The 24,992-nt window shown below is 41.0% G+C and overlaps 1 protein-coding gene across 2 annotated transcripts in view; it reads right to left on the bottom strand.

The window, feature by feature from the left end:
* The window catches only part of insyn1 (inhibitory synaptic factor 1), a 46,040-nt gene extending 21,350 nt beyond the window's left edge, over positions 1-24,690 (bottom strand). Inside the window, exons 1-2 of one of the 2 annotated variants that reach the window (XM_023274901.3) lie at positions 24,118-24,690; positions 22,002-23,634 (exon numbers count right to left, since the gene is read on the bottom strand). In XM_023274901.3, coding sequence (XP_023130669.1) covers positions 22,002-22,145 — 144 coding nt within the window. In that variant the 5' untranslated portion in view covers positions 22,146-23,634; positions 24,118-24,690. Of the gene's footprint in view, positions 1-22,001; positions 23,635-23,904; positions 24,098-24,117 lie in introns of those variants that run through there. The other variant, XM_023274902.3, reaches the window with a different exon arrangement.
* Positions 24,691-24,992: the final 302 nt, after the last annotated feature.

Below are 24,992 nucleotides of genomic sequence, written 5' to 3'. Positions count from 1 at the left end.
CCATCTCCCAGAAAAATAACACATATTGTCAACTGTGCTTACTTGGCACTGCCCTACTGTACTTATACTTACACGTGCCCTCAAACCTGGAGTTAAATCAGTGCAGGCAGAGGCGTGATCCGCTTTGACCTGGAATTACATGAAATGGCATTCTAAAATATGTACGTTGCTCTAAATATTCACACAGTGTGTCCTGGTTACAGTTATTTCTTATTTCAGCACTGCTCTGCTTAGTGGTTTCATTTGGCATCTGCTCTCATTTCCAGAGGAAAAAAAAAGAAAAAGAGGAAAAAAAGAGAGAGAGCAAGATGTGGGTTGGCGTGCTCGGTCAGCCACAAATGTTACTCTAGCTTGTCCTGTAGTCTTTGGAGCAGAGCTGTGTTATCGGTGTTGAACGGAAACGTTGGTCAGAAATGAGCAGCAAAAGTCTCGTGGACACGGTGTCTTATAAGTAGCCAGGAAAGGCTCCTATCCAGGCACTTAAGGCAGAATGCATCAATTATCTATGTGTTGCTGTATGTTGTTATAAATGAAATATCTGAACATGCTATACTTTATTAACAAGTTTTTAAATATACAATAAGTGCTACTATTCATCCCAATGAGTCAGGTTTATTATGTAAAAAGTTTTTCTACATCAGCAGTGGCTTTAAGTATTGAATTAGAACAACCTACATGCTGAAATACGATCAATCGGGAAACAAAATGCTGAATTTTCTGTCTGCAACTCTTTAATGATGTATGTGAATATACTGTACCTACTCAATAATTTATATAGTCACACAAATGACTGGTTGGGCTTGAGAAATATTCACTCTCTCCAATGCAAAATGGGAGTTATGCGAACAGGGCAATAAATAATAGGTAATGTTTGCAGAGTCTCTGATAGATCCCATCAAAATGCGTATGAAATATTCATTTAATGGGTCACACTTTATTTGGATAGTCCGGTGGTGAAAATCTGTATCCCATTAAGTGACTTTAATGTGTCACTAAAATGCCTTGGGTATTTCAAAAGCTGCTCATAATTGTGTGAGAAGTAGTCAATATATCTGTCGACTACAGTTAAACTTATGGTTAGGGTTACTTCAGCAATACAGTGCCCTGAAAGCTTTAATGCAGCAGAAAAGGAGGAGGAATACAGGAGTGGGGTCTCTTGCAGCTGTCTCTTTGGCTTCACACTGGCCTGATTAGTATTCTAGCTGCAACGTAGGACACCGGTCTAAATTTAACCAGTAAAATATACGAAACTGGACTCACCAACTCTGAGAGAACAGATCTGACCAGCCCTTAAGTGCTTCTACACCTGCTGGAGAACCAGTGTTTGTGTTGTTTTTTTTTGCCTGTGGCCATAATTCTGGCACTCCAGCAACAGTTCTGTATCTGGGCTAGATTGGGTGCTTCTAATGACATGCCTCAGTGCTGTAGGCAGGGTGCTTCAGGCCCACACTTCCACCAGCGTGGCCTTTCTACTGTATTGCTGGGTTTTAACTCAGAGATGGCTCATTAATAAATACTTACTCCCTCAAGTTGCATGACATTAGAGAGGCACATGAATCAGTGTTATGAATAAACATGGAACATGTATCTCAAGAGCTCTCATATGCAGAGTTGACATTAACATACCTTCACCGATAGCTTAGCAATTAACAGTTGGTGACCAATGTAAGAATAAATGAGGATAAATGCATGAAAAAAATAAATTCATGAGTATGATATGTAATACGTCAAAGCAGCAGTAGCTTTTAATTCCCCATTTTTCTATCATAACTCCGAATATGTCACTAATTGTCTTCCGATAGCAAAGGCAGATTCTCCTGCAATCACTGCAGTCCACCCAATTCATTAGCCTCCAGATACCCAGCACTGATCTCAAAAACTCACCACTCTGCTTCAACTAATGAAAGTGGCAATAAATGGATAGCTCTGTGGGGAGCGGGAGAGAGTGAAAAAAGAAAGAGCGTCCATCTATCAATTAAATGACAGGGGCCAGAGTGTGTGCGGTGAATGAGGAGAATTCGATGGCCTATTTTTCCCCTCTCATTGGAAATCATCAACACTAAATACAGCAATAGCAGATAAAGGCAGTAAATCCAATAAAGTATAAAATGGATGGAAAATACAGCCACTGGCTGTCACAAAAGTTTACAGCAGATTTGTCGTCAGAAAAATTCTCCACTGCTTCAAATTGAAGTCTCACTGTAAAGACTTGCTAAGGCTTTACGTGGTGCACCTTTCATCAGATGAATGATATTTCTAGATGGAACTGCTATGCCAGATTGTTTCTTTCTCTATTGTCCACAATATTAGGAGCACACAGCACCTCCCACAAAGGCCACCATTTTCTCCAGCAGTTCTGAGGCATGAAACACTTCTGACAGTTATTTTGACAATGTGGTATTAAAGGAGGGTAAGAAGTGGGTGGGTGGACTGAGTGACGATGTTGTTAGCGGTGCCAGCGCTCCTTTTTTCTTCCTTCCTTGAAGCTTGTTTTTGCCTTTAATGGCTCAATGCCCCTCAAACAGATGATACCCGAGGCAACCTCCAATTGTTTGTTTTCCTTTTCTTTCCTTTTTTGAGGATGATCAGGTTGAAATTATCTGCTGCTATTTTATTTGTCTATCCAAGATAAATGACACGCGTATTGAGAGATGTACATGAGAAGAAAATAAAATCCAATTTATGCATCTTCACGGATCGCAGGTTTTAGTATCCTGAGCTTGTGAAGCCAGTCATTCTACAAAAATGTGCAACAGATTTACCTCTGCACATCTCATTAGAATGCTTAGGCATTATTTTTAAATTATTAGTTTGTTCAAGTTTTTGACATTCTACATGTTCACCAAAGAAGAGTTTAACTTTGCAACAAAGTTTGTTATTCCTCAAGGATATTCACTCATGCCCTAGAGTCACAGATCAATAATTCAGCCTCTACCTCTAGTAGACTTACTAATAAAAAAAAGGAGAACAATGTTTGTACAATGAAAGTAGCATTTATTGACAATTGTTATTCTTTTTTCTGTGAGTAAATGCAGGAAAAACTTTAAATTCATTGCACTAATTTTAAATGTTGCAGCTGACATCATGACAGGTCAATTCAATTCAATTCAGTTTTATTTATATAGCGCCAATTACAGTCAAATTGTCTCGAGACGCTTTTAAGAACCCGAGGTCCCCCAGGTCAGATGACTTTGGTGCCATGAATTTGTACAATCAAATGGAAAGAGGAGTGGAATTATGCCAATGAACATCAAAGCTCTATGTTTGCTTGATTACCCATGAAGACAGCCTGTATTCAACAATGAAAATACCTATAGCTTATGGGTGGTTAGCGACTCTGTTGCTCTTCCTGAGCGTAGACTCATACATATGTATAGTGCTGAGGCAGGCAGGCAGGAGTGGGCTGAGAATAGCGTGAGACTGTGTTTTGCACTGTGTATATCTAATTGCCTGACCACCAACAGTTAAAGCCAGATACAAATCCAACACTAAATGTTTCCTGAGCTATATTCTCCACTTCCCAACCCCAAAGCCAACCTCCCTGGAGCCCTGTGGAGGCGGAGCAAACAGCCCGTCTACCTGCGGTGAGTGGAAACCACAGTCAAGGTTTGGCAATCTGTCAATCAGGCAGGGACTGTCAGAATGAATTTCAGAGCATCAAGCCCCTCCTACATCTCCTGCGGAATTTGGCTTCAGAACGGTTCCCTAACTGCCAATGCTATGTTGCTATGTCCGTGCAATTATACCGAGGGAGAGGTAATGGTGTCACCTTCCTCCAGGTGTTTGGATGGGCTGCATCTGGTCAAGAAGAGAAGAGGGCATTTGACAGGGTGGAAATTTCTCAAACATACAGGAGTGCCACTAAGTCTTCATGTGGATGTCAAAGCAGCATATATATATATATATATATATATATATATATATATATATATATATATATATATATATATATATATATATATATATATATATATAAAAATAAAAAAATCTTATTTGCCAGAGGCAGCAATTAGTGGAGTTGGAGAGCTTTGTGTGAGATTTACATTCACAGCTATGTTATGTGCAAAGGTCAGGCTATCCGCTGGTTGTGTCAAAGTAGAATACTAAGAAAAAAAGTTGTGAAACTCGAATCCCTTGCACGTCTTTCGCTCTTTTGTTTTGTTCCTCTAGAGACACATGGCACTTTCTGGATGAGAACTTTATTTTTCTGGACTTAAGTAACAAAAAAGTAGAACACAATGTCAAAAATGGTTTATCTTTAGTTAATAGGTTTCTTTTCAACACTTTGTCTGAAGTTCTAAAACAATCAGCTGGAACAGCATTAGCTAAAAAATGAAGCTCTGCAAGGAAGAGATTCCTTTTTTAGTAGAATCAAAGTGGGGCATCATAATGGCAGCTGAGCTCTGGATACAAAGCACTGTGAGACAGAAAGAGAGGGTACATTGATCTGAGCAAAGTGGTATAATAAGTACGGAAATGAGGTTTTCATTTACATAGGAAATGTGAGGGGAAATATGACTATCGCTCACAGGCTTGCCAACAGTTTCCTAATTGATTTGGGAATTCTCCATAGTCCATTTGCATCCATACGTTGTCTTGTTCAAAGCCATAATCCACCATCCATTCAAGAGTTTACTTAAAAGATTTTCAAACTACACTTTTATTTTCAGCAATATCGATTTTTAAGAGATGTTTTAAAAAGAGCAAATTACATTTAGTTGCTTGTCAAAGGCTCATCCTTACATTAAAAGACCATTTCAATCACTTTAAGAGTGATAAAACCACCAATTTGTTAAACACATGGAATGTTTTTATACACAGTATATTCTGGTTACACCATAGAATATAATGTTAATATTAGTTATTGGTATCTTGCCAAAATTATGTTTAGAAATCCCCAATGTGTTTCCACATATATATGCATGTGTGTAGGTGTATTTTATTTAGCACTTCTTGCAGCTCCTTCTACAAAAAACAAATCCCACTGGGATGATGTTTTCTTCATTTTGTAGCCTAATGTTCCGGGTAAAAACATTTACATTGTGATAATGCCCCCAAAAATGCCATTTTAAAATGCTGGTTTTGAAACAAAATACTAATTTAGTTCTTGCACTTTCTGGATAATGGTTTCTTCACTATTAGCTGCACCTTTACCCCTACTTTTCTGTTCCTTATTGGTATGACATTAGATTTAATTTCTGAGCCGTGCTGGCTCACATTATGCTTTGACCTAATATTTTGATGCAGTATGTCAAATTAGGGATGTATAGGCTCTTTAGTAGGTCTGTTGTGACTTTAAAGATATGTTGATTTTTTGTTTCTGCATTACCCTTGATTTTTCTACCTCCTTTCTTCATAATTTAGATGTACTGAAAACACAGATCCCTTTAAAAAGTGTATCATACCACAATTTTAGCTACTGGCAGCCCATTTAATATTTCCTCCATTTAGGTCATAGCCGATGTCATTGACTAAATGTAGACCAAAGTTATTTTTGGTTGTTATAAATGACTCTGCAAAGCAATAGTGATGCAAGACAGATGGATCTGATGCTTCTAAAGTGCAAAGGAATTGTGAAATTCTAGCATCAGTTATTAAAAAAACAGAAAGAAACAAGCAAGCACACAGATAAAGTGAGATCTTTCACGGTCCTTTGTGAACCCTTGTAAATATGCTTTGACTAACAGCCGCTCTAGCCGGCTCCCAGTGCAGATGCCTGAATGACAGGTGTTAAATACCTAGGCCCAGTTTTTTATTGTCACGCATCTGCGACTGACTTGCAGCCATAGAATTATGGGATGAACTGCTGACCCTCCAGCTCATGCTCCCCGAAGAGGAACATACTCCCTCCCCTTCGGCCCTGTGCACACGGATTCAGCTTTGAAAAAGAACGGTTTTCTGCAGGCCAAGAGATAAGCCTTCTCTCTGTCTGTCTGTCTGTCTTTTCTCTTTCTCTGGATCTTCCTCTCTCCCCTTCTTCACTCTGCTTCCTTCTTCACTGCATCTCTTGATTTGGGGTCCAAATATTTTCCCTACAGACACAGACACATATATAGACTGCGACGGACACCGGACGTCCTGCTCTTGTATCCTCGTCCTATTTGTTTTGTGCTGACAAAAGCCGCCCCACTCAAATCCAACAATGGATGACCAGTGTGTCTTCACCCTCACCTGACTCTGAAAGTCCTGACTGTGGGCAAACCACTCCATCAATTTGCCCTCTTTGCCAACATGAACAGCTGATTCTATGAGTTACAGTTCTAGCTGTGACCTTGACAGCCACTATGGAGGTCACCATTGCAGCTTTTCATCGCTCCTTTGCTCCATTTTCTGATCCATGTCAGCAGCTCTGAAGCCAAACAAGGACACGCTCTAAACATTAGGTCAATTAGTCACATAGTTTGCCTTTTGGCAAATCACAGATGCACACAGAATTGATAATAAACCTCAAGCTGCAGACTGGGCTATATGATTTATGTGCTAATACCAGAAATTGTAACTCTGTGAGGGTCATTGCAGTCATGATTAACCTCAAGTCCCCAGTCATACACAAATTGCATCACTTATTTCTTCACATTGGACCACACATTGATCATCCTACTGTGTTAAATGACCATTGAAACCATTCGTTATTTTACATCAAGAATTTTTCAAATAAAATTACAAGGACAGCGGAATTGATTCATAATGTGATGTAAAATTTGTCCATCCTCATTACTTAACACAGAAGCAAAGTATGTTACAGGAACTTATCACTATATCGTATATCTTATCCTGCCCGAAAAGTCATTCTTAGTATCTCTGCCAACCATCTCAAGTCCACTGAATAATCTGTGCTCCTCACTGGGAGCCACAAAACTGTGAGTCATAGCTGAACTGACGACAGTGGAGAGGCTTTACTTGTCAGACTCCTCTGCTACTTCGTACTTTCCTTAACACAAGGCATGCAAATATGGATTTCACTGTGTCAAAGTGAACGTATTGTATGCATGTGTATTTCTTGGGGCTGTACACGTGAGTCAGTGTGGACGAACATGAACTTGTCTTGCATTTCATACTCACTGAAAAAAACGTTTTGGTTAACAATAAACTGTAACCACGGAGGCTGTAATAATTATACTGTACAGTGCACTTAGAATTAAAACATAAGAAACCTAGAAAAGCAGTCAGAGAGCGCAGTACTCTGCCAAGGCTGCTCAGTTGACGTATCATTACTGACGGATGAAATCTTTAATAAAAAGTGACCTTGCGCTGAGCACAGGCATGTGTTATGCATGTGCATGTTATGTATGAATTCCGAATTGCATCTAAATTACTCTTATAAAGGTCCGTTGATCAGTTCATCACTTTTGGCAAACCTTTGTTTTGCTGGTGTTAAAATTACCGTTCCTCCATGCTTTTGTTTTGAAGACGTATTTTTAATGTTCCGGGCTTTTATTTTTCCCCCATTCCAGCAATACAGGACGTGTTTATCTAAGAAGCGGATTCTTGACATGACGAAGACGCTGCCGAAAAGTCGAAAATTCACATAAAGATGAAAGAAAACAGTTCCACGCTGTTGCTGTCTAGCAAAGAATGTGTCTAAACTTAGAAGCACCTAGCTGGAATGAGGACAAGCTCTTACGGTGAAGAAATGAGTGAAGGACAGAAAGGTGAATTTGCGTTCAAAATAAGGCTGACGGCTGAACTTAATGTGTCTGACTGGGGTTTGCTACATTGGGTGACCTAAATATGTTGCGGGCGGCAGGAATTGATGGAACTCAGAAACAGCCCACAGTTTAATCATTTGTTTCTTATGTATGATTTCCAACTAATAAATCATGGTCATTTTGTAGTAGGATCGCAATTATGTGATCACCAGCAGGCACCTTGACACAGTGTTCACGTCATGGTTACAGCGACGCTGTGCCGGCAGCTATATCTGGCAATGGGAAATCCTTGACAAAGCCGTGGATCCAGATTATAAGCCGCATTACTGCCAAAATCTAATCACTTGGTCCTTGTGTCATGTCTGACCTTCTCTGAAAATTTCATCCAAATCCGTCAGTCCGTTTTTGAGTGATGTTTCACACAGACAGGCAGACTCACAGACAAACATACGCGGATCGTCACATAACTCCGCCATATTCCTTGGCGGAGTAAAAATGGAGGCACTAAATACTGTAAATCAGTCAATCAAACCATATTAATTTCAATCAATGTTTGACTCCTCGCATAATTGCAGATTTTAATAACATGACCAAGGTGACCCCCATCAATACAACCTTTAATTGAAGGAGCTTTTTGTATTGATGCTTATCTTTAAATTAATAAAATAAATCATGCGATCGACCTTTAATAGTGTTGATCATTACTGTTAGGATTACTCTTTGTTCTGTTGGCTCTAGGATAACCTACACATTAAATACCACAAGTCCATGCATTAAGAAGAAACATACTTACTTTGAGAGCATGAAATGAAGTGAAATTATTACAATAGGTTTATTGCACATTGATCTGCTTGTTTCTGTGATTAATTATTGTTTTCTTCAATCTATATACCATCTACAAAAGAGGAAAAGATGTTCAGTTTCCAGTTTCACACATATGAAGATGATATATCTTTCTTTTCAACAGAAGTATTCAGTTATTTGCCATGTATGTCAAGTGCAATCAGCAAGTGTCCATTTTTGCTTGAGAACGACTTCACATATTAAATGATTCTAATTAGGAATTATTACAGCCTTTGTAAGTCATTTGTGTTAAGTGGACACATTGATCCCCTTTATTCCCCATACATTTTTTGAATTATAATCCTTTAAAAGCAGAGATGTTTAGATTGTCACAAATCTGTTTCCTTTGTTGGTTTTGTTAAAAAGCCCATTTTGTGTTACTAATGGTTCTCCCAGTGCTCACTTTATTCAAGTCAGTTTCATCGAGAGTTAGCACTGGAGGGCACCTGCGTCACACGCACAGTTAATTTACGGCTTGTTGTGAAGGTTATGTAACCACTATCCCTATGGTGGCAAATTTACATACATTAGTCAGCTAGTGACCACAAGATACAATGTTAGACTGAAGTTATGAATAGTTTCATCATGTTATGAAACAGTTGCAGTAGGAGATTTTATGGATGTATTAAGTTGTCATTAGTGTGGTAATAAGCAACATGAGCTATTGAACGAAAATAGTTTGCATTTTGAATTATTTCATTAACTTATTGTCCTGAGCTAATGAAGTCGCATTAGAAACATCCATTCTGAGGAAAATTTGCAGTGCAGGCAGAGGTCAAGCTCATCTAACAGGCTGGGCTGTGAACATGTCGCTAAGCACGCTTTCATTTCCTGTAGGCATTGTGAATGCAGCACAAACTGTCCACATTTAACAGGCTTCCTTTGCAATGTATGTTTGGAAACAAACAAAAAACAAAAACATCACACAAGCGTGTGATGAATGAAAGGATACTGTGCTGCCTCTTAATATTTATAAACCTTAGCTAGGTAGAAAAAATTAATTCACTGTGTCACTTAAAGACCCCTTGCAACTTTTAAGGTGGAAGATTTTCTTGGAAGTTACTCACAGTGGTGGAAAAAGTATCCAGAGCTTTTAGCGTTATCACACTTTAAATGCTGCATTCCTACATTTAAAACATTTAAGTTAAAATATGATAATATAAACAACAAAATGTACTTAAAATGGAAAGGTAAAGTATTTATCGCACACCAAAATAGTGTCTGCAAGTATTCTATTTTTCACAATTATTATCAGTGATGCATTTAAATGCAGGCAGCTTTCAAATATTGTAGCTGACTGAGATAGAGCTGATTTAGCTCATTTTATATACTGTCAGGTAGCTTAATTTACTGTATAACAATTCATTTATTTTATAGCATCCATTGTACCATGATAGGTTACAGCTGTCAGACAAATGTAGTGGAGTAAAAAAAGGACTGTGTTTCCCTCAGAAATATTGTGGACTCAAAGTAGAAGGTAGCAAAAAAAAGTTAAATACTCAATAAAGTGCAAGGAACTTAGAATTCTACTTAAGCGCAGTGATTGAGTAAATTTATCACTGGTTACTAGATTCATGAGTTCAGTACACCCTAAATGTCAGTACAACTTTTGTGATTACATTGTTTTTACTTTCTCTTTTGCATGCTATATCCTTTTAATGATGACTGGATCTTGCAGTGTGTACAACAAGTATATGAATTTCAATCAGATTATACAAACTGCACTCCATCAGCACCAAACAAATGCTTATGGGACTATCACATCAGTGTTGAATATTGTGTTGTCTCTGTTATCTTTCTGTTTCTGTAGTCAAACAGCTGCATAATCTTAAAACAGAGGATTATAAAACTAGCTCAAGAGGCTAACAGTAATTCTTGGGCTCTTAGCATTATGAGGCATTTGATCAGATCATTCTTTTTAAAATCATACAGCCATTTGTCAGTAGTAACAGCTTCCTACAGGCCTCCTACCAGTGATCACCGACAATTGTGTTCACTGGAGCAAAACAATAAGCAGGTAGCCACGAGTCAGCGTGTCCATGTAACACTACAAGCAATCACCCACAACAAGTATTTAATATTAACAATGTAATGAAGTGGGATCATTTGAACACTACTCATGGCAACAGGGCATATAAATACAAAAGATATGTTCTATTAAAAGTCCAGATAACAAATGACAATATTAACGAGTAAAACAACATCATCAGGAGTCCATGAAATGTTACATTTTATGATGTTTATACTGTATACAGCAAATGGGCCATCAGCAGCATTTCTACCTGAAAATCTTTTTTTTTTTTTGTAAATGATTGTCACTGCTCAATAATGAAAACAGATAAGAAAGTCAAGAAAGTTGTTAACCTTGAGAATTTGCTCGAACTGGTGCATGTTTATTAGTAAATTAATTTTTTCCGAGTCTGCTTTTTGCATAATCATAATTAATATCTGTCTCTCTAATCAGGACCTTGTAACACAGAGTCTCATCTCCAGTTAATATCCTTGACAACAACAACAGACCAAAAAGTGTAATTATATTTTTTCACCCTCACAGACCTTGCTACTACGCATAAAAGTCAGAAATCTTCATCATCTTGGCCATAAACTGCCAACTGCACAGGTGACTGCGCCGATGACAAAAAATATGAATCACCCACACTGTTTGTTGACATGTTCTGTCCCCTTCTGCTCTTAGCTGTGTGTCTGAATAATTAGCCTGTCCTCTCTGCTGTGCCTCTTTCATTTTGCCCTGCCCGGCATTAGATAGTGTGTTGTCATGCTATTGACAATGACAGTGGTGGCAGCCATCCATGCCGTGCCACTGGCAGAGTGTGAGCTGCCAGGGTAAAGCAATGACAGAAAGAGAGACAGGGGGAGATTCCAGAAACATGGAGCGCTGTCTTTGAAGACACTCAACGGGGTTTCATTTTGTCTGGTTTTACAACTAAAACTCAGAGAATTTAAAGGTGCTGCTCTTACAGGAAAACACAGTGACTGTGGTGAAACACGTACAATTATGACAAAGGCCACTTATAATGAGCTGAGAAAAAGGGTTCGTCTTTCACAAATGAGCTAAATTCATACTGGAAGTATAACTCATTATCATGGCCAGCTTATTCACCTGCAGCCTCAGCACCTGCTCCACCAACACTTACTGGCACAAGCCTCACTCCATGTTGGATAGACAGCTTCCTTTTGGATACCATCCCCAACAAAATCTAACACCAACCGTCCAGTATGCAAGCCAACAACTCGCCACCTTGCCAAAACGATTGAAGACATAGTACACAAAGAATTGCAAAGCATAAATCTAGGAACCTTCAGTCCTTGCCCACAATCTCCTACTCACCGTTTACGCACCCTCCTCCCAGCATGCATAGAGGCTTTCCGAGTGAACAGGTGTTACGTCTCGATGCAGCTCTGTGTGCCATTCTGTTTTCCATGTGCATGCTTAAATTTTGGGATTCATGGGTTTTAGTGCAGCTGTCTATGAGGCATCTTTGCAGGATTCACTCCTTTTATGATGATTAATATCTCACTGCCCTGATTTAGCTGTGCAGTCGTCAGATGGCCATGTTGCTGCAGGATAATGATATCTATTCCCCAAAAAATCGTGCTTCACTTATAGGTGGAGTCTGTGATTATGGAGATGAATTGTTAATATTTATCTATTTGGCATATTTAGGTAATTTGCATATACCAGATTTATAATTCCTTTTTACCCCAACTGCCCCATTTGCCCATCTCCCCTTCTTCTGCCCCTGCCCTGTGCACAAGTACAAACGTCCTTAGTTTATTTCTCATTTACAGAAGGAGAGCGATGTGTTTTTTTTTTTTTTTTCAGTGTACACACAGAATGGACAGCTAGTTGATCATGAGGTGTTATTCACAGATTTTTACAAAAACTGTTTTAGATTAGTATCGCTGACTCTACCTTTAACGTCACCCTCATTGTAGACTCGGCCACTCTCACCCATGTGTGACATTCAAATCTTCCCTTGCATAGTAAGTGACAACAAAAATAACTGATTCATTTAATAGGACAGATCCCTTCCAGGTCCATGACTCAGATTAGCTATGACACCCTAGGCCAAGCTCAGACACTCTCCTTAGATATTCACACAGACAGGGTCCTCACAAAGTGAAGTAATTAATGACATTTAAATGTTAAATGGACCTTGGTCTAGTTGGCATTAATTAGATGGATTAGAAACAAATCCCAGTAAGAGAATCTATTGTTTAGGCATTTCTTCAAGTTCTAGTGCTCACATGGCAAGGTGCGTCACCTCTGTATGAACCTATTATTTCCTCCAAGAGTCTGTGATCTTGCAATTAGAGAAAACTGTGAATATTCCAAAAATCCCTTCATTATTTGTCACTACTCACAACTGTGTCTATTCTCTGCAGCATTTCCAAAATTAGCAACAAATACTTTAAAGTTAAGGTCCCAAATGTGGTTATGAGCCCATTAAGTTAAACTTAAAGTTCAGCTGAGTACATCTGAGGCTTTGTTCTCTCTAAATTCACATTCTAAAGCAGTTCTTACTCCCTGGCTGTGTTTAATACTCCTAACCAACCTGTGCCTGTTCAAATTTCAACAAACCATTCCCAATGCTAGACAAATAAAAGTCTAAAACCAACCATTAGCTTCATGACAGCACTACATAGGACAAAAATGATCAACTCAACTTCCTAGCTAGCTTCTGGGAAAAAAAAAAAAAAACTTTTGGAACTACTGTTGCTCAAAGCTTTTAAATTTGGATAAACATCAGAAACATCCAACATCAGGAAACAAATGGATGTTCCTCTGTGAACATTTTTAAAGACCACATTTTTAGTGTTGCTGAGACAACTTTGAATTAGGAATTTAGATCAGTTTATTTTTAGTAATTCTTTGTTTGCCACACGTACAGCTGCTCTGATGTGTGCAAGTAGCATTCCTTCAGTAGCATGCAGCTGAGAAGATTCTGAATTTATACAACGCTACACAAATCTAATTGAAGACGTAACAACTGAGCTGACATTGCCAAACGATAATGCCAAAATTTAGAGTCTAAAAAGATTGCTTTTCCATGGCGTGTCCTCATTTTGTCCTGTGTTTGTTGTTTTTCACGACACAAAGAAAGGGGGGGGCTTTGTAATAAATGGCCACAGTCTGTGCTAATGCATAACTCTGACAATTTCCTTATAGAAACCTTGAACATTTGTGTTTTGTGGTAATACGATCAGAACTCCGCACAGATGTACTTTGTGCCAAGGTAAACAGGAGGCAAAGCATCATTCTTCATTATCATATGAAATGGTTTCTAGAATAAATTAACAAAAGTGAAATGCTTCAGCGAACTTTCCTCCTCCTTAAACTCACAATGGAGTATCAAGGTACAAGCACCCATTGATTCTTGGAGAGTTCGGGGTAAGTGTTGCTTTAAGTGCATTTCATCCATGGTAGTTGATTACTGCAGTGCCATATTTGTTTTAATTAAAGCAAATTACACAATTTTAGGCTCCTCTTTAGTACAGTTCATTGGACTGCCACAGTGAAATGACCTGTGACACAGGCTGTGTCGTTTCACAATAAAGATTTTGTGGAATAAATGACCTTCCCGCTATACAAAATGCTATTTTACTACCCTTTTAACTGCTAACATTAACTAGCAAGCCAGGAAGCCAAATATCCTTCAATTATTCATAGAAGTGATAAAATCTGGTGATAGTAAGGAACCAAAGAGCTCACAGTGCTGTAAAATTAAAAACCAAGTCACATCATCGAAAATGCACCACTCACACACACTATGCAACATTACAAATGCTTTGCCAGAATTAGAGTCACATAAGTGAGCCTCACTGTTGTAACTTGTGACACTCTTTAGGTTTTTTTTCTTTTTTCTGGCAACTTTTCTCACCGCTCAGACTAAACCACCGGATGCAATGTCATTTTCCCTCGGTTCGATCATCAGAAATTCTGAACAGTGTTAACCAGTTATCTGAGAGCACCTGCTTGACATTGTGTGTCAGGATGGACAGGTTATGTGTTTAAACTTGAAATCCCTTAAACAAACCTTAAAAAAGGATACAGCTGCTTAGTTTTGTACCATCTAAGTTCAGCTATTTCTGCTGGTTGAAACTGAACAATCTCATTCAAAACTGGGTTGATTTATGATGCGTCACAGACTACGGCTAAAAATAAAAGGAAGGACAAAAAATGCCTCTCGATGATCTCTCAGCATAACACACTTCCAAAGATTGTAGCTGGATTAAGCTGCACCACTGGTGAGTGGGTCGGCCCACGCTGCCCTGAGCTCAGAAATGAAGGAAAATATAGCATCTCTTCAAAATCAGATCACATTATTAATTTCTGTTTCTCATTTTGCATGTGCATACTTGGAAAAGAAATTGTATCCACACCTGGAAGAAGAGACAGTCTGACGGCCTAATGGAGAGAAAGCTGTCCCTCTGCGTACCGTTTGCTTTGACACAATGAAATGATGTAGCTATTCTTGGAGGCTGCTTGTGCACTTCGATGGATGCCATTTTTCACACCATTAACTACAGCCTACTGGTTTTATTCACAGCACAGAGATAGGCCAAAACAATCCTAAACACGCCCACGAACGAGCACAATTGCAACAATTGATCTAAGCTGTTCCACCCAGTCTGTCGCAATTCTGTGCAGCAGGAGAAACCATTATCTCCATCCGCCCTTCATCTCCCCCTCTCCGTCTCTTTCTCTTTTGCGCACATTCTCTGTCTTTCTTTGCTCTGCCTTTAACACCCTTTATTTCATCCTATTCAGCTCTATCCTTGCTTTGGGACAAGCAAAAGGGTTTGTGGCTGAATCACAAAGCAGAAACATGCATGGTATAAAAACATTTCACTGCTTTATCTGTAACTAGCCCACGGTAGGTGTGTTAGTTGATAAAAATCAATGAGCACAACAAGCGTAATTTTTTTGGAGTGTTTACCTCAGCAGAGGTCTAACCTAAAGCCCTCATTACAGTCTGTGCTGAGTGCAGGGTTCGTGGAGGGAGGCAGAGCTGAAAGGGCCAGCTAATCCAGTGGGTCTTACAGGCATGATGGGCTAGTCAATATGCTGGGCCTGCATCCTAAAGAAGCTGGAGCTCCACAACAGAGCTAGGTAAAAGAGGCTCAGGGGAATGCTTTGCGTGGTGCAGTTTTTATTCTCTCCACAGCTCTCAAGGTTAGATGCCGCTAAAGTCTTAACCCGTTGTTTACCTCGACTCCCTCCCTCCTTTGATCTCCTTCCAGTCCTCGGTACTGCTTACTTTATCAATATGTGGATCTGGGAATTAAAGATCTTATATTGTTACCATTGCATGCTGGTCAGCTAAATGTATAAGATTGTATGTAAAAATATCCTCTCTTTGTATTAAATCAGTAAGGAGTGTGTGTCGGTCAGCGGTGTCACAATCATGGATTTTCACTTGCAAGCATGAGCACGACTTTGACCAGGTCACATTCTATTTAAGACCACCTCGCTCAAGAGATGATCGGACATTCTACTTCAAATCCCGAAGCAGTATTTCATCAGCCCGGCGATTAACTGAGCCCCTGATTCTCTCTAAGAACAGACAAATTTATGTGGAGCTCAGCTCAAGGCCGCAACACAGGTATGGGGATGGCAGGGTGTTTTGTATTCAGTGAAGAATAGATAAGGCTTGAGGAACCTTGTTCTTGTTGTTTTCCTGAGCAAAGCGAACTCTGCTGGAGGCACGTCACCAAGTTTAATTTAGGAATTTAATTTCCACACACAAAAGAGGTCAGGCAAGGAGGAACAAATTGACAGACACAGCAGGCGGGTACTTGTCATTTCCTCCAAATGGCTTTTAATGAGAAGAAATCTTTGGCCCAGGTATGGCAGGTTGAGGGGTGCTTTCCTCTGTGTGTGGTTACGCTTTCAGTGCTGCCCAGTGAGCATTGTTGGCCCGCGAGGTCAGCTGGACGATATGTTCACATGTCGGAGAATGGGCCAAACACTGCCTTAATCTAAAGTAAATGGACTCTGTTGTGGAAAACAGGCTTGGCCATCCTCAGTGGAGATCACTAGGCTGTGGTCAACTGGGCAGCAAACACACAACACTGGCAGCCATATCAAAATTGTTGTTTTGTGGAAAATGATCCATCAGAACACAGCTTTGTGACCGATTGTAATTTCTGATTGTAGGCATTCATTTGGATGAACAAAAAGAGCCACAATCACCTGCCAAGTTTATTATTCAGCCTATTAAGTCGCCATTAATAGCTGGATTAATTTGGGTTTTTATTTGCTATGCAGCTACTCCAATATGTTGGCACATATATAGTAGAAGCACTTTTTTTTTTTTAATGTACATGCTTTCTTATATTTCTTCCAGTTCTCTGGCTCACAGGACAGATATTTTTAATTTGTGGAGAGGATTTTGTCAGCTTAATAAATCGAGGTCAAATCTGGAATTTGAAAATAAAAGGAGATACTCTGTTGTATTTCATACTTCTGCAGTGACACAGCGTCCCCAAAGGAATTTTCTTATGTCATCGTCCTTAAATCTTCCCCAAAATATTCCCTATAATAGGATCAGCAATTTCATGGAATGAGAGCATGTTTGCCAGTGTCCTTTATATTGTTCTACTCTGAGTGAAACTGCAAGTGATTACAAGAGCCCTCCCCATGGTTAAATGGTGAAGTGTTCTTGCTAAGCAGTTTTCTGCTCCGTGCCCTGCTCAGCAGCAGCATCAGCAGGGGGAAACAGAGTGAGGAGAGGATATGCCCCCTTCAAAAAAAAAAAAAGGAAAAAAATGGCCCTTTGATTTTGGTTTGAGTCTCCCTTGGGCTGCCTCTGGGTTTGGAACAGATTTGGTTCAGCGCTGAGTGCAGTAGCTTTAGCAGGGAGGGACTGTGCCCACCCTCCACCCTGACGTGGATGTGTCATAACTGGTTTCAGACTTGATCCAGAGACACCACTGGCTTGCCGGCTGGCTGTGAGGCTGTGAGTGATCTGGGGCCTGGTGTTTGGATACCTCACTGTCGATGCCAAGCTTCAACAACACAGCATTTAAACATGCTTTTGATATGAAAGACCACCACATAGTAGTATCCTGATCAGATCATTTACATGGCAGTTTTTCTTTGACAGACTCCATTTTAGCACAATTGCCTTGATTTGACAGCCAGGCCAGTGGGATCATGCAGCTGGTATTGGGTGATGAATAGAAATTGAATAGACCACCCATTTGTGACACATGCATCTGCTATTTAGAGTGAACTGAGCTTGTTGAGCACAAGTTGTCTCTTCCAGAAACGAGCACAACCTGAAAGCGAAGGCCGATAGTCCCGCTGCTGCTAATCACAAGTGAAAACATGATGACTGTAATTTTTTTTGTAGTTCAAAAGCATTCATGACACACTTAAATCTCCATTATATCATTCTGAAACAGCTCGGTGGCCAGTCTAATTATTAGAATTGTTACTCAGTACTACATTCCCAAAAAGCTGACATTTGGAGAACACCGATTTCATCTGACACTAGTGTTTTGCTACTGCCTCTGTCCTCCTTCTTCAGGTCAGTAGTAAGCCAGTCTCCAGCGTTACATGAACATATGCATGCAAATACCAAAAGGCTGACTTGATAGAGGCCAGTGTCCGGTACATGCTGTGCTCTGCTACTGATAATTGCTCTTTGTCTGGCTTATATTCAGTCCTCTCTGTTGGAGCTTTACTTCTACAAATCCTGATTGCCTTCCTGTGTTCATTTGTCTTGAGCTGAGCACAGACATGAAGCATCATCTACTCATGCTATCATTCTGCATAATAACTACATCCACATAATAACAGTCCATCATTTCTGTTTGGTTCCATATAAAGATGTGTAGCTCACTGCCAACCCCGTTTCCCCCCAATCCATGCCACTGCAGCTTTTCCCCTGATTCATTTTTTTCCCTTTACCACTTCATTAAATTCTTTCAATTTCCCAGTCCCAAACTCTCTAATAACCAACATGGGTGCACTCCTGCATTTGTTTCCATAGCTGCCCGTCTTTCATTGAAATTCCACTTTCGCAGAAGTAACAACTCAGGTTTCAGAGGTTACGCTGTATTCTGTTTGGTGCTATTTTCCCTCTTGTTTATCCTCAGACTTCTAGAAAGTCCAAGGTTGACATGATATCTAAATGAATTATTTCTTTTAGAGTTGCCGCTCCTGCCAGTATTATTATTACAAATAGAGTAGTTTATCAGTATGTTACCTCCCGATGTCCTTCCTTTAGGTCCTTCTCATTTTGCCTGTCATGAAGCCTGTAAGTAAGACAGGCTGCATTTGACAGTAATGCGTTTTTGAAGGGAGCAATCTTGAAAAAACAATCCATGCTCTGTATTACATTTTTCTTTAACATGTAAAGGAGATTTGCTGCCTGAGACTTGACTGCAGCATGAGCAGAAAACAGTGGTGCTTTACATGATTCTGTTTAAATTCTAATAACTTCCTTTTGTCTACTAATAGTATAAAGATTCTCGATTGTGTGTCTTCACTACTCTATTGTATTTGTTTAGTATATTATTAGTAAATGCATAGTTTTAGGCAGTTGCTATAATAAAACATGCTTATCTACTCACTTTGGGGCAGGTAGCCACATTTCACAGGTTACAAAGTGTCAGCTGGTTTTAATTTTAGACAAGTACATGGTAAAGTAGCAAAACTATGTGCAATAATGCAACTGACTTTCAGTGAATATGGTGAACCTATTTTGGCCAGTATTTAGGACATGAGTTGGCCAAGTCCTCCAGGGAAGGGATTATTAGCAGTGAGGATGATGAATTATGGCAGACAGAAAAGTAAGACCCTATAGTGACCCCTTTTTAAGACTTTGAGACTTCATGGGTAAAGGAAGACAGTTTTGGCTTCTTAGAAAGGCAATTCTTTTTATTTTCACAGATTCTCTTTTCCTAGTTTATACCATCATGTTGACTGTGTTCAGTGTTTATTCACCAAGGTTATTGACTGTGATTATTATCAATTATTTCACACTTTGTTCTGCTAAATAAAAAATCTACAAGTCGATGAACCTCATGTTTGGAAGATTCCAAATCTGCAACAGTACGTATTTTGGACAAGGTACTCCATGTTAAACAGCAGGTCTAGTCGCCTTTACCTGCCATGCCAAGTGTTGGCAAACAAAACACAAATTAAAAAAATGATTTTAACAGCTTTCTGTCTCACCTACCTTTCTGGATTTGAAAATCCCTTTGGGCCTTGTTAAATGTTTCCTTGGTGCTTGAAATATTTATTCAATTATAAACTGGTAAACTTTGCAAATCTTCATTTAAAATTTAGTTGTGAAAGTATTATTCCCTGCACTCTAGTGGCCTAAAAATATTGAAAATACCCTTTTTAAAATTGTTGATGCATGAGGCTATGAATACTAGACAGCGAGAACTTGATTAGAAAACCTTCCAAAACTTGCACTTTTAATTCATTTAACATTTAACGGTATGGAGTAAATGGTCTAAATGAACGCTGCAATATGCAATGCACCATAGAGGCAATGAATAGGATCAGAAAATTGAATGTAGGCAGATTCTTATGCAATGTGACTAATAATGTGTTAAAATGAGGTGCTTCAATTGCTTCTTGGAGTCTGCTTTTGGCCACTTGGCACAGTGACACTGTACATATGTGATTTTAAGCAGTGAAAGCAGTACTGAGAAGTAAGTTTAGCAACACGCTCTTAACTTCCTAATTTATGGGCAGCTTTGTGCTTTGGAGTGTCAGCTTTAGCTCCGCGGAGCACTGCAGTATCTCCAATTCCCCAAAGACCTTGTGGGTGATAATCAGTCATTACTGCTCCTTCACTGAGTTATTTATTTCACTACATTCACACGGCAATTCATCATTTATTTATGTGACAGTTGTTATCTATTATGGTGTTCCTTTCATGTGGCCAAGAATGAGAGATTTTATGGAACATTAGGCTTCCATGCATCTGATGGTGCTACACTGGTTCCGTTTCTTCATCTCCCTTTGATACAGTCCACAATCTCTTAGGTCAGTTAATTGCAGGATATTGATACCAGCATTATGACTGCCACTGCAGCTAATATGATTCCTTAGCCATTTCAATATGTGGGATTGTGCTCTCCCAATGAAAAATGACATTTGAGCCACTTTGCAGAGCCCTCTCTAATGGGGTCCAGGATAAGATTGGTAATATGTGTTGGAGCTGGCAGAAGCACAGGGCTGTGTTTTTGTTTATAAATAGCTCCAGCCAGCATTATTCCACTTGCAGTTGTCCCATAATCATCAATCACTCCCGCACGTGGGCCGGCTTCTGCTGCTCACCAGAGAGAAGGTGCTCTGCGAGCTGTGCCCTTGCACCTCCAACTGTGCAAGTACATAAAGTCGAGCGTAGTGAGTGGGACAGGACTGGGAGTCAGGGAGAAGGGGTTGGTGGGGGAGGGGGTGAGGTGCCTGTGCAGTGATGGAGTGAATTATGACAGCTTCACCCTGGCTGTTCAAACTCCCCCAACCCTCCACGCTCCTTCTTCAGGTCATTACATGCACCCACATCCACCATTTCGCCTCTTCAACACATTTAGACACAGACGTAGATCCGCTCCCTCTGCGTCCCTGATCAGAAGCAGGTGGGAGGCTAATCATGTGATGTGCTCGGAGGATGTGGGATGGGTCAGACACAACTGTTTGCTCAGGTTTCATTTGTCTCTGTGTCTCTATCTGTCCTCATCGCTTTCTGTGGAGGAACCTTTGCAAGAACAGCTCACAGCTCTGAATACACTGCAGGAGGAAGATGCCGAAAAGATTCTGTACTCTCTCACACACGAGCAGATGTACTCTGATTATCGGCCATCACGCATACATTTATTTCAGTCCATATAGCTGTACGTGCATATAAGAACACATACAATATCTGTCTTTTCTGATTCTTGCTCAGACTGAACTGTACACACACACACACACACACACATTTCAGTGTTACCATGGTAGTTGCGAAAATACAGTAAGAATCCAGCTGATCCTTAACAAAATGGTTATATAACTATTGCGGCGCTAAGTCCTGTATCTTATCTAAGCCTGTGTATGTATTTCCTTTGAGCTTGGCTTTGCTGCCTTTTAACAGCTCTTCACATCTACTGTACCTCCCACAAGACACCACTGAACACATGAAGGACATTTGTAATTGCCGATAAGCAACTGTTTGTTGATTGTAAACGAAAGACAGCCTCGTCGTGGTACTAATCAACAGTATCCTCCTACTGCAAACACACAAAAAAGTGAGATCTCATCACTTACAAATCTTAATCGTAATCTCCATGCTGCAAAAAGAATTTTACACCTAATTAAATGCAGCCTACTGGAGAAGCACACCCACCTGGCACCCACTTTCTCTCCCTACCTGCGCCTCTTCCTTCTCCTCTTCCTCTTCCCCTGTTTCCCTCTAAATCTTCTCTTCCCCCCGCCGCCCCCCAGAAGCCTGATAAGTGTAAGCTGATTTTGATCCTCACCTCCCGGAGTTCCTTGGCCACATCCTTGAGCTCTTTGAGAATGCCTTCCAGCTGGTCGATCACCATCTTCATGTGGCTGCGGATGCGTTCTCTCGGGCTGGGGGTCTCAGAGGTGTCCCGGGCCGGAGCTCTGCTGAGGGACATCCTTTACAGGGCGACGTGGGGCCAGTGGCCAACAGGCTGAGGGCGTGGGGGAGCCGAGTCGGGGTCCATGTCTTTGGCTACAAGGAGCCTCAGTGCTACTGATCCGAACAGGGGCCCCGGCCACGCAGGGAGACCTCAACATCTTAAAAGCACCTGGGCAGCCAAAACACCTTGCCTCGCCCGCACACTCGGCACAGGGTCACACTCTGACATCCATGCCTTCTAGTAGACACTTCCAGAAATGAAGAGGAAATGAGCATGGGAAAAGTCAAACACAGTAAATCCATGGAAAAAGAAGACACAAAATACATGGGCTAAAGCTGGTATCAAACTCTTACATAATCGTGTTGAGCCAACTCATCTCGTGTGTCAGTGTGTATGTTTGAAACTGTTCTCGAGGAGATGCTATTTAAAATGCCTATCTACACAGGGAAAATGCTTTTTCCTTCTTCCACTTGTCCTGTACAATCTTTTTTACTCATGAAACACAGTGACATGATGGCAGGCTAACATACAAAAGTGAAAGCAGAAAATAGGTTCACATTAACCCTTCTGTAGAGGAAGCTATCCAGCATAGATAGAAAAATAGAACTCCCAGCGGTGGCTCAATTTTCAAAATGATCGTGTTCTATTTTATTGGTGGCCAGCGGGGACAAGATTTGCCTTCTAAATATAGTCCCTCCGTAAGGGCTACTGTCTTTAAACAGAAAGGAGGGATCCTGTTGGAAAAACAGCGATTATTCCTCTGTGCAGTGTGTTGTTTTCCTCCAGGAAAAAAAAAGGTTCTCAGAAGAAACTCACATCAAAATAAACTTTGCTGCACATCCATTTTCTTTGCAGATGATGACCTAACCATGTTGTCTTTCATTGCTCGTCCATGAAAGAGAGGAAGGTAGGTGTGGGTCTTTTCACAGAGCGTCCGATCTCCCCCCAAACGCAGGACTCATTCCAGGTGGCGTGGGATCAGAATGAATTGATTTCTAAGCCAGCGGAACGTGACTTGTGATGAGAATTTGTGGAGGGATAACAAAAAAATTCATGGTGCCGATGAGACATAGTAACAAGGTGGCTGGAAGGCAAATGAGCACCTTCCCCTGGAATTTGGGTGGCAGCTTGTCTTACGCAACAGCGCTTTCCAAGTCCTCTCGCAAAACACTGACCCACAGCAGTCCACAGGGGTGTGCCCAAAAACCAAGGGAGCAGAAAGAGAAAAGGATTCTCGTCTCTCCTTCAGTTGTTGCTAAGGGAACCCGGTCTGCCTGCTTGTGCTGTGATTGGATAATTATTTTACTTCTTATCCATGTAGTGTGTGTTTTCTCTGTGGACTCTTTTCAGAGAGGCACAGAGCTCCGTGCCATCCAGCAGGACAAGGTAAATCCCATGAAAGCTTCCCAAAGGAGCCCCAGAGAACAAGCAGGGGGGAGAGCTTCTCGCCAAATCCAGGGTGATGCCACTGCCTCGGGGTATGCCGGCCAATCACACATGGCACCTGGTCAGACGGAAAGGAAAGCAATCACTTATCTCTCATGTCTCATCTCCTTTACCTTTCTCAGTTCGTCCCTCTTTCTCTAAATCACAGCAGCATTACAAAAAAAGAAGAAAAAGCAACAGAGTGAAGGAGACTCCAAGATAGACAGGGATTAACTACGCTGACGATATTTAGCTGCTGTTAAAATAATGTCTTGCTTCAGCAGCACTTGCCTCACCTCCACACGCGGCACATACACACACACACCCGCTGGGACACACACCTACTCACCTTTCCTGTGCATCACTTTGCTGTTGCTATGCCCAGAGCTCACTGTCCAGGCACAGCGGGATCACTCAAGCTACACACAACCTGCTGGTTCTTTAGAAGTCCCTCTGTCGCACACACTAACATCTTTTCTTCTCACCATCTTGCTGTTCTCTCTCTTCTCTCTCTGTCACACACACACACACATAGTTCTCCCCCCACCCCTCCCCTACTTACTGTCTTGACAGAGAGAGAAGCTTCTATCAGCAGGGTTATTTCACTCTGAGGCTGTGGCTCATCAGAGGAGGAGTAGAAGTGGAGGATGAAGCTGTGGAGGAGGAGGAGGAGGCAGGAGGCATGAGATGGGAGCGATGAATGGCCCTGATAGCACTCTGAGAAGGGAGAGAGGAGGCTGAGGATGACTAAGAGCCAGAGCGCTGAGGAGAGCTCCTGCTTCGGATTGTGATGCTGCTGCGGCCGCTACCATCACTCAGAAAACTGTGCTGCTGAAAACACGCCACCCGTCATCCCCATCAGCATTCGCCTGCATCTGGAGGCAGCAGACAGAACGACTGAGCTGCTGCCGTGAAAAAGGAGCTGTGTGATTCTTATGACAGCCTCTCCCTCTTTGTCTATTGGCCTGTTTTTGTCTCTCTCTCCCCCCCCCTCTGTCACTCTTTCTCTTTCTCCGTCCCCCGTCTCTCTGCCCCTACGCCCTCACTGTGTCCTCGCTGACTGCCGGATGAAGGGAAGCTGATGCCAGAGTTTATCGTGGGGCTCAGGCTCCTGCCAGCACCACTCGGCTCTTCTGCTTCGCTGTGTGTAGGAGGGGCTTGGTGCTTTAAAGGCACAGTGTATCGCACAGTCCCTCCTCTGCTTCTCTTTTCTCCAGCCTTGTCCTCTCTGCTGCCGTCGACACTCCCTCACTATCTCCTCTCACACTGCCTATCTAGCCTTTGTCACAGTTCTGTCGAGGGTGTTATCTCTCTCTTAAATCAAGATGAAGTCTTCCTCTGCTGCCAGCCAAGCAGTCTCTGGGGACGGGGTGTCCAAAGATCCCTGGCTGTTACATCATTAATATACAAAGCAGGTTGGTGTTTGATGACCTCATC

The sequence above is a fragment of the Amphiprion ocellaris genome, chromosome 1, assembly GCF_022539595.1.
Source record: "Amphiprion ocellaris isolate individual 3 ecotype Okinawa chromosome 1, ASM2253959v1, whole genome shotgun sequence".
Taxonomy (NCBI): Eukaryota; Metazoa; Chordata; class Actinopteri; family Pomacentridae; genus Amphiprion; species Amphiprion ocellaris.
Note: the sequence above shows the minus strand (reverse complement) of the source record. Positions and strands in the feature narration are given on the sequence as shown.